At 53.6% G+C, this 10,374-nt stretch overlaps 1 protein-coding gene across 1 annotated transcript; it reads right to left on the minus strand.

Moving 5' to 3' along the window:
- Positions 1–1,180: 1,180 nt before the first annotated feature.
- LOC149338396 (uncharacterized) lies at positions 1,181–3,638 on the minus strand. Its single transcript, XM_089547636.1, has one exon. The coding sequence runs from the start codon at positions 3,551–3,553 to the stop codon at positions 1,340–1,342; it is 2,214 nt and encodes a 737-aa protein (XP_089403762.1). The 5' UTR covers positions 3,554–3,638; the 3' UTR covers positions 1,181–1,339.
- Between the last annotated feature and the right edge of the window lie 6,736 nt (positions 3,639–10,374).

The following is a 10,374-nucleotide window of genomic DNA, read 5'->3' on the forward strand; positions in this document are numbered from 1 at the left end:
TCTCGGACTCGAAGGAGATGCCCTCGACTCAGCGTGGCAAGCTCAGCGGAGACCAGCTACCAAGTGACAAGAGGTTTTTGGGCGTTCGGTGCCCAGCTTTCGCTGGTCGCAAGCCAGAGAATGGGTCGGAGCCAAAGGTTCACAAAACAAAACAAAGTTTATACAGCAAAGAGACGATACAGAGGATTACACAATCACTAGTACAAACACATACCAAGTGATTAACAAACAATGCAATTCGTGCAAAGTTAAACTCGAGAGAGAATACAATACAGAGGCAAAATTGCACCTAAAGTGCACTAACACAAGAGAGAGAAATAAACAAACAAAACACAATTTTGTTCACCGGGCACTGCGGCTGTCCGACGACCAGAGTTCCACGACGATGCCGTCCCGCAGACTGGCGAACGTTGCCTCGTTGGTCCGTGGCTGGCCGAGTGGTGTTTTCCCCGGGAGTCGAACGGGCGCGCTTCTCCGAAGCTTAAACGGCGGTCCGGACTGACTGATAGCGGTCAACGTCCTTCTTTATAGGCTCGCTCTCCCGTCTGTTTGTTGTTCGCGCCCGAGTAGGCGCGCACATACACGCAGCATTGGCAGTGCTGTCTCTCTCCTCTTCTCACCGGCCGCGCGTCCCCATTGGTCAGAGGTCGCGGGTCGCATCTCGAAGTTTCGAGCGTGTTCTTGAGTGGCGCCGACGCCGACGGGCGAGGGGGACGTGTCTTAGTGCACGCAAGGCTACGCCCTTTCCCCCCGTCAGCTGTAGTATAGAGGAGGCGCTGAACCGACTCGTCTGTTCCAGAGAATTCGGCGTGGATGACTCATTCCTTCGGCGCACGCCATGGCGGTGGAGAGAGAGGCACGCGCTCGGCGGGGCTTTCTCTCTCTCCCGTTGGGCTCGCGCCGGCGAGACGCCGTGCGCGCGGCGGTTTTTCTTTGTTTGTTCCTAAAATGCGCCGAATTTTGTGACACTGCCCCTTCCTTTAAGAATATTGTGTAACAATATTCACAAACCACAAAATTCGCGCGCACATGCATGCGCTCACACAGTCAATGGCGAATGCCAAAGTACACACATCAATACCTTGATGCTTTCACATACATAACACAGTGCAATAGACAGGTTGCACTTCAAAGCACGCCTCAGTTTGGCGGTTCAATTCGCACGCACATGCATGCGCTCACAAACTGCATGTGAAAATGCATACATCAATACCACGATGTTTTCACATACAAAACTCGATGAAATGTTCATAATCCCCATAAAAACACGCTGCGTTTGGGCAGTGCATTAACACAACATTGCATACAGGAGGCACACAAGTATGTGGCACACTTTCGCCTATACTCCCAATTTCGTCTTACTGGGTTCAGGACGAACAGGCTGGCCCTGTTCTAGAATTGGGGAGCACTCCGGGCTCTCCTTCCTACGCGACTCTTTCGCTCTGTCAGTGGTTGCCTCTAGCCTTTGCGCCCTGAGAAATTCTTTCAAATCCCACGCATACAAAAAGGTCTCGGGGCGGCATGCACATGCGAACAAGACAATCGACATGTTCCAAGGCACTTGCATCATAACGCAGAGGCTCACGAGAAGAACCGGTGTGAACACACTCCTGGTCTCCTTCCTGAATTTGACAGTGCGGCAGGAGAACAGCCGAAGCAAGGTGCCGATCAGCACTAGAATCGTTTCTAAGGCCTGCCTTACGCTGAACTTAGCAGAAATTCTAGACACGTTGTTTCCACGTGTCCTTCTTTGGCTTTTCCTTCCTTCCTTCGGCATTCGTGCTCCGCTGTGGCCACTTGCTGGCTTATCCTCCAGCTTCTCGTAGCTGTTTGCTTTGTTCGAGCATGTTTCTTGCGAAGAGGGTGTCTCTTGCGCGGAACGTTCCTGCGCTACATTTTGCCGTTCTTCCTTCTTGGGGGATTCTTTTATTTCTTCCTTTCTTGCGCTAGCTCGCTCGCGCTTCCTTCGCCGCTTTTTTTCCTGTCGGTCACTGCGACGCTCTGACGTGCAGGATTCGCATTTTTCTCCCTCGCGGCTACCGTCTGGGTCCTTGGGAAATTTTGCCCCCTTGATGTTACCCAATATGAGGTCGTATATGGGGCGTTCCATGCAAAGTGCAGTCAGTTTACCGCTGTAGTAGGGAGTCTGCACCTGTACTCTAGCTTCTGGTAAGCGCTTAAAGGATCCGTCTACTAGCCGCACAAGGCTCTTCGTTCCAGTGAGATCCTTATCTCGCACCAAGCCTCGCTTTATGATGACCGCGCTGCTTCCTGTGTCTCGCAGCACTGAAATTCTTCGCGGCCCTACTTTCCCTTCCGAGACAGGCATCCTGTGCATTCCGGCTTCAGGTCGCGCGTTCACTACGGCGTTCACGACGGGCACCTTCTTGCCGTTCTTCAGCTCGACAAAGCCGTTTTCGTCTTCTTCCTCCAGGTGGTCACCTGAGGAGGCCCGCACGCACGATACCTGGGGAGCGGACTTGCCCGGGCTGGAACAAGCCGCGGCTTTGTGTCCCTTCTGGCCGCACTTAAAACAAGCTGTCGGGCTACCGTTCGCAGCGCTGTTGCGGCAGTTAGATGCGTAGTGGCCTGTCTTATTACACAGGTAGCACTTCGGTGGAGGCTTTGGGCTGGATCGAGTATCGCGGCTGTCGGATTTCTCTGCGCTTTCAGAATTTGCATTCTTAACTTTACTCAGGTTAGTTCCTCCTTGGGCTTCAAGAAATTGGTCGGCAAGTTCTAGCATTTCAGAGAGGGTCTTGGCCCTTCTCTCCTTGAGGTATAGCGCCAGGTTCGGGTGACAACTGCTCAGGAATTGTTCCTTGATCAGCAGCTCGCGGAGTGCACTGTACTCCTGTGCGATTTCCGACAGTTCCGTCCACCGATCAAAATAGTGGCTTAATCGCGCCACATATTGGGTTGCCGTTTCTCCGTCTGTGGGCTTTCCTGTCCGGAATTTGTCCCGAAATCCCTCGGTGGTGAGTCGGAATCTTTTAAGCAAAGCGGCTTTCACCTTGCTATAACTTGCTGCGTCTTCAGGAGACAGTCGCCCGAATACACCTAGTGCTTCGCCACTCAGACACGTGCTTAGAACGGTGGCGCGCTCACTGTCTGACCAATTCTGGCTCACTGCGATCCCTTCGAATCGCTTAAGGAATGCATCGAGATCGTCCCTTCTTTCATAAAATTTTGGAAGCAACCTGCTGGCATCTATACGCAAGCTGCTACCTTCCTCTCTAGTGCTCTGAACTACAGCTGAATGATTCGCACCACGTTGCAGTTCCAGCTTCGCGGCAAGCAGCTTCATTTCGCGTTCAAATTCCCTCTCTTTCTCTTTCTCGGCTTCTTCTCGAGCCTTCTGCCTTTCCTTTTCAATTCTCTCTCTCTCTTTTTCGGCTTCTTCCCGAGCCCTCTCTCTCTCTTTTTCGGCTTCTTCCCGAGCCCTCTCTCTCTCTTTTTCGGCCTTCTCTCTTTCCTGGTCCACCCATTTACGCAGTCCAGCTCCAGACAACCCCATCTGGGTGCCCACCTCTACAAGCTCCTTTAAATTCATAGTTGGAGGCCGAACTCTGTACTCAAGGCAACGAGTACCTCTCCACGGTGAACCTCACTAACCGCTTCGGCGCGGCACCTCACAATATCGCTCTGCTGCTGCCACTCGTTTACGATTCGTAAACTCCTTCTGACTCTTTCTCCGTTCTCTGTGCTTGCAACACCAAACGTCCTGTCGCGGACGCCAGAATATATTGTCACCCAGACTTCGCGCACTTTTACGTGGGAAGCTCCCAGACACCCTTAGAGCGTGTGGGGGTAGCGGTCTCGGACTCGAAGGAGATGCCCTCGACTCAGCGTGGCAAGCTCAGCGGAGACCAGCTACCAAGTGACAAGAGGTTTTTGGGCGTTCGGTGCCCAGCTTTCGCTGGTCGCAAGCCAGAGAATGGGTCGGAGCCAAAGGTTCACAAAACAAAACAAAGTTTATACAGCAAAGAGACGATACAGAGGATTACACAATCACTAGTACAAACACATACCAAGTGATTAACAAACAATGCAATTCGTGCAAAGTTAAACTCGAGAGAGAATACAATACAGAGGCAAAATTGCACCTAAAGTGCACTAACACAAGAGAGAGAAATAAACAAACAAAACACAATTTTGTTCACCGGGCACTGCGGCTGTCCGACGACCAGAGTTCCACGACGATGCCGTCCCGCAGACTGGCGAACGTTGCCTCGTTGGTCCGTGGCTGGCCGAGTGGTGTTTTCCCCGGGAGTCGAACGGGCGCGCTTCTCCGAAGCTTAAACGGCGGTCCGGACTGACTGATAGCGGTCAACGTCCTTCTTTATAGGCTCGCTCTCCCGTCTGTTTGTTGTTCGCGCCCGAGTAGGCGCGCACATACACGCAGCATTGGCAGTGCTGTCTCTCTCCTCTTCTCACCGGCCGCGCGTCCCCATTGGTCAGAGGTCGCGGGTCGCATCTCGAAGTTTCGAGCGTGTTCTTGAGTGGCGCCGACGCCGACGGGCGAGGGGGACGTGTCTTAGTGCACGCAAGGCTACGCCCTTTCCCCCCGTCAGCTGTAGTATAGAGGAGGCGCTGAACCGACTCGTCTGTTCCAGAGAATTCGGCGTGGATGACTCATTCCTTCGGCGCACGCCATGGCGGTGGAGAGAGAGGCACGCGCTCGGCGGGGCTTTCTCTCTCTCCCGTTGGGCTCGCGCCGGCGAGACGCCGTGCGCGCGGCGGTTTTTCTTTGTTTGTTCCTAAAATGCGCCGAATTTTGTGACAGTCGGTAAGGGGACGGGCGAGGTCGGCGAAGCCTTGAATGAATCGACGGAAGTACGAGCAGAGCCCCAGGAAGCTTCGGACGTCGTGGCAAGATCGGGGAAGGGGAAAGTCTTTCACGGCCCGGATCTTATCGGGATCAGGGTGAACCCCCTGGAAATCAACGATGTGGCCCAAAATAGTGATCTGGCGTCTCGCGAAACGGCACTTCGAGGAGTTAAGCTGTAGGCCGGCACGACGAAAGAGGGAAAGAATCTGGGAAAGGTCTTCGAGGTGGGATGAAAATGTAGGCGAAAATACAACGACGTCGTCCAGATAACACAGGCAAGTGGTCCACTTAAATCCCTGCAAAAGGGCGTCCATCATGCGCTCAAATGTGGCTGGCGCGTTGCATAGGCCAAAAGGCATTACTTTGAACTGATATAGCCCATCAGGGGTCACAAAAGCGGTTTTCTCACGGTCCTTCTCATCGACGGCAATTTGCCAGTAGCCGGAACGAAGATCTATGGAGGAGAAGAATTTGGCTCCGTGTAGGCAGTCAAGGGCGTCGTCAATACGCGGCAGGGGATAGACGTCCTTTTTAGTGATCTTATTGAGGTGTCGATAATCTATGCAAAACCGCCATGAGCCGTCCTTTTTCTTCACTAGTACCACTGGAGAGGCCCAGGGACTGTGGGATGGTTCGATTATGTTCTTGGAAAGCATTTTTGAGACCTCGTTGTTTATGACCTTGCGCTCGGCGTGGGAGACACGATAGGGCCTGCGGCGAATGGGAGCGGAATCGCCGGTGTCAATGCGGTGCGTCACAGCGAGAGTTTGGCCCAGTGAGGTGTTGTAGACGTCAAAAATGTCCTAGAACGACTGGAGAAGGTCACCAAGCTGAGAAGTTTGGGCGGGGCGGAGATCGGTGGGCATCATGGTCGTGAATGCGTCCGAGGATAGCGGAGTTGACCGCGGTGGGTCTGGTGGGTCGCGATTAGGAGATGCATCTAATGGAGCCACATGGCACTGGGCGAGTGGGGACAACGTAGCGACGCACATGCCGGCTGGAAGCAGCTGTGAGGAGAAGCCGAAGTTCAAGAAAGGTAGAGACAGGTTGTTGGCGGTGACGGTGGCGATGGTATGGGGCAGGACAACACTGCGGGTCAGTGCGAGGTCAAGGACTGGCGCAACGATGTAGTCACCATCGGGAACAGGGCGAGAAGGTGTGAGGGCAACGAAAGATAAGGCTTGAGGGGGCAGGTGGGCATAGTCGGGGCAGGTCAACCGGAGCGACGAGTCGATGGGGTCAGGATTGAGTTCGGGAAGCTCAAGGTGAAGGACACCCTCCGAGCAGTCAATGAGGGCAGAATGATCCGACAAAAAGTCTAAACCGAGAATGAGGTCATGGGCGCATGTGGTAAGGACGGTGAACTGAACCGGCGTACTGTGGTCACCGATTGTCACGCGAGCGGTGCACAGTCCCTCGACAGCAGGCATGGCACCATCCGCGACGCGCACACAGGACGTTGCAGGCGTAAGGACTTTGCGTAGGCGACGGCGGAGGTCAGCACTCATCACGGAAATATGGGCACCGGTGTCACTAAGGGCGCGCACAGGAACACCGTCAACTGTAACGTCTAGCAGATTGGGTCCAGTCGTCAGTAGAGGGTTTGAGGTCCGGGTCGTTGATGCAGCGTCACCTCCGGGAGCTGCATCACTTAGTTTTCCCGATGAGAGGGGCGGTAGGACGCAGCAGTCGAAACACGAGGCGACTGCGGTGAGCGTGAGCGGCGGGCTAGCGGCGAAGGCGAACGGGAGGACTGTCGTGGAGGTTGATCGGCGGCCTCAGACGTCTCGGATGGGCGGCGGGGTGAAAAGCGGCGTGTGTAGTTTGGACGGTATTAGGAGATGTCTCGCGGGGGTGACGACCAGGGGCTGCGGCAGTGGCGGGCAATGTGGCCGACCCGAGAGCATTGAAAACAGATTGGGCGGTCGTCTGGCGTGCGCCACTCATTCGGATCGCGGTAACGCCGTGGTGAATAATAGGTGGGACGGAAAGGGACTGGAGGTGGTGGCTGTGGGGACGAGTTTCCGATGGCGCACAAGGCCGGAGGGAGGTTGAGATGGGCGAGTTCTTGCCGCACGACAGCCTGAATAAGCGACACGGAGGGCAGTGTGTCATTAGGTGTGGTCGATGATGTTACCACAGGTGCTAGGGCTTCGAGTTCACGGCGAACAATTCTTGTCACAGTGTCGGTGACAGGTGGAGACTCTGAGGGCACTTGAGCTTGAAGTCGTTGGTCCTGGCAAGAAGATGTAGCGTCTGTGTTTGGAAGTCGGGAAAAGTGCTGAGAAATGCGACGGCTTTTCACTTGTTCGAAGCGACGGCACTCCTTGATAATGCTGTCAACAGTTGTGCAGTCTTTGCAAACGAGCAGATGAAAGGCATCGTCAGCAATGCCTTTCAGCACGTGGCCCACCTTGTCGGACTCGCTCATGGTGGCATCGACTTTGTGGCAAAGTGCCAATACGTCCTGTATATAGGCCACGTAACTTTCCGTCGACGACTGCGCACGAGAAGCAAGCTGTTTTTTCGCAGTGATCTGCCTATCGTCAGGTCTTCCGAAGAGTGCTCGCAATTTCTCTTTGAATAGATGATCCCAACTTGTAAGTTCTTCTTCGTTGGTTTCAAACCACACCCTCGCCGTTCCATTCAGATAGAAAATTACGTTAGCAAGCATTAACGTTTGGTCCCACCGGTTATATGCGCTTACTCTTTCGTAAAGGCTTAACCAGTCGTCGACATCGGTGCCGTCGTTTCCCGAAAATGTACCGGGGTCACGGGACGAAGCCATGACCACGAAAGGAGCAGCAGAAGTGGTCGGCGACTCGCTGGGTGGGGCCATGATGGTAGTAGCGCCGGTTTGACGACCGCTTCGGAGCTCCGTGGTGCTGGGAACGATTCCCCGCACCTCCACCAAAGATGTTACGTTGCCCGAAAGGCTAGTCACAAGCAAGGGCGACCGGAGCGCAGAAAGAACAACACAGGAAGCACCGAACAATAGCGCGCGCACCAGTCAGGCACTTCCTTCTCATCGTCTTCTGTGAATATCCGTTGCAATATATATATATATATATATATATATATATATATATATATATATATATATATATATATATATATATAATGTTTACGTATATTTCAGCTGCGTTATAATTAATTTCCTTTACAACAGATTCATTGAAATATTAATCTCCAAGCGTGTGTATATATATATATATAGGTAGCAAACAGAGTAAGGGAAATAAGAGGCTCGTTTGACAAACTTATGAAGCCAACAGTCACCGAAACCAAGGTGCATAGGGGAATATTTTTATTTCTTTTTAATTTGCAATGTACATATATATATATTGTAACGACGAAGAAGTTCCTATTCAGGCGAAGGCGAAGATGAACTTCTGACCGTTGTATTGAGCGGCATTGCCATCGCTTTGTGTGTGTGTGCTCTCGGTGCTCGACCTCTGTGTCTACGGACCGCCGGCGCTCAGTACCCCTAACCATCCCAGTACCCATATTACAGTTGGTGGAGGTGGTGCACCGGCTCCCTTCGCTAGCGAGATCCGGCTATCTTCAGCGGAGCCGATGAGAATTACGTGGAAGACTGGCTCGCGTCATACGAACGGGTGAGCCTGTACAATAGATGGGACGACGATACGAAGCTGAACAACGCAATTTTTTATCTGACGGGGGTCGCTAACCTCTGGTATCGGAACCATGATGGAGACATCGTAACTTGGGCAGCCTTCAAAACAAAGCTTGCCGAAGTCTTTGGTCGCCCCACTGTCCGGAAACTTCGGGCTGAACAACGGTTGCGTGAACGCTCGCAGCACGTCGGCGAGAGCTTCACCAGCTATAAAGAAGAAGTCACTTACTTATGCAAACGTGTCAGTGCAAACATGTCCGAAGCCGACAAGATAAAACACGTCTTGAAAGGTATCGACGATGATGCCTTTCAGATGCTAATAGCCTGCGACTTGCGCACCGTTACGGGGGTGTTGACGCTCTGACAGAGCTTCGAGGAGCTACGCAAACAGCGGTTATTGACTCGGCAACACCAAGCCCACGTTGAATCGCTTTCTGGTCTGGCGCCTGCCGCTGAAAACACCTCTTTGCTGCAGCAAATCAGAGATTTCGTCCGTGAAGAGGTAGCTCGGCAACTCTCTCTTCTGCCTAGCCCTCAACAGGCGCCGCCTCATTTGGCACCGGCTCTTCGACAGGCTATACAAGAGCAGTCACAAAAATGAACAAGGGAGGGGAAAACCTCAGGTTGCTTGAGCCAACGTTTCGACAAGGGGACTTGTCTTCGTCAAGAGCAGGTTACTGAGGCACTTCCATCCGTCCATCCTCCGCCACCTGTCGCCGCACCCTTGATTTACGCCGGTGCTGCTCCAAGGCCTGTCACCAGTCTCGTGCCTTGCGCCGACGTCGCCCCAAGACCTGTCGCCGGTCCCCAGACTTACGCCGACGTTCTAGTACAGCCCCGACCGTCGTCATATCCTACAATGTACGTGCCTGTGCAAGCGTCGGCACCTTCCCTGCGACCAGCTCGAACAGCAAGCAATCCGTGGGGCACGAGTGACAACGGTTTTGTATGCTACACTTGCGGACTGCCTGGCCACGTCGCGCTTTGCCGTCGCCATCTCCAAGCGCCAGCACCACCTGCGCAATCTTCGGGGTACTGGCCTCCAACCCGTCAATATTCTTAGCCTGTCGACCGAACGCCAAGTCGTCCTTTCTCCCCTGATCATTCAGCCCTCTCCAGCCGCCGCTCCCCTTCGCCACGACGCCGCTCTATCTCCCTCATGCGACGTCGCCACAAATCTCCTCAGCAGGAAAACTAGGCGTCGCAGTTCCGGAGGCAAGAACTGCGCCCCCGTCGAAATTCCGAAGACCTCATCGATCACCTGCGAACCTTATCGGTGTTTTTGTTGAGGACGTGTCTGCGATGGCTCTGATAGACACCGGTGCAGCGATTTCGGTAATGGACTCAAAGTTATGTACTTCTTTAAAGAAAGTCAAGACGCCAGTTTCTGGACTCACACTGCGCGCGGCCAGCGCGCAGCCGATTACGCCGTTATCAGCATGCACCGCTCGAGTTCGAATCCATGACACACTATACTCCATCGAGTTCGTCGTGCTGCCTTCTTGCTCACATTCTTTAATTTTAGGGTAGGATTTACTGTCGCGTCATGAAGCTGTCATCGACTGCGCTCGCGCAGAAGTTGGGTTCTCCGCTTTGCCCGATGTCTCGCTAGACGCTGCTCCTTCTGTTCCCTGCGCTAAAGCCGTCGTCACCGAAGACATCTTCCTTCCTCCCAGCTCCGCTGCGCTTGTAAGCATTTCTTGTGACTCTGTGATGACGTTGTTCTCTTCACGCCGGCCGGCACTTTCCTGCGCCGCAAGTCCCTTCCGCTGCCCTACGCTGTGCTCACTATTGCTGCTGTCCTTTCCGTGCTATGGGTCTCTAACCCGTTTTCCTTCCCTACTGCTTTGCGCCATGGCGAATGTCTCGGCAGTATACAATCTACTGCGTCCATTCTCACCTGTGA

The sequence above is a fragment of the Amblyomma mixtum genome, chromosome 6, assembly GCF_055824585.1.
Source record: "Amblyomma mixtum isolate Tamu chromosome 6, ASM5582458v1, whole genome shotgun sequence".
NCBI lineage: Eukaryota > Metazoa > Arthropoda > Arachnida > Ixodida > Ixodidae > Amblyomma > Amblyomma mixtum.

What these genes read in the sequence shown, in the direction of transcription:
- LOC149338396 (XM_089547636.1), bottom strand. Translation starts at nt 3,553, where the DNA reads ATGAATTTAAAGGAGCTTGTAGAGGTGGGCACCCAGATGGGGTTGTCT.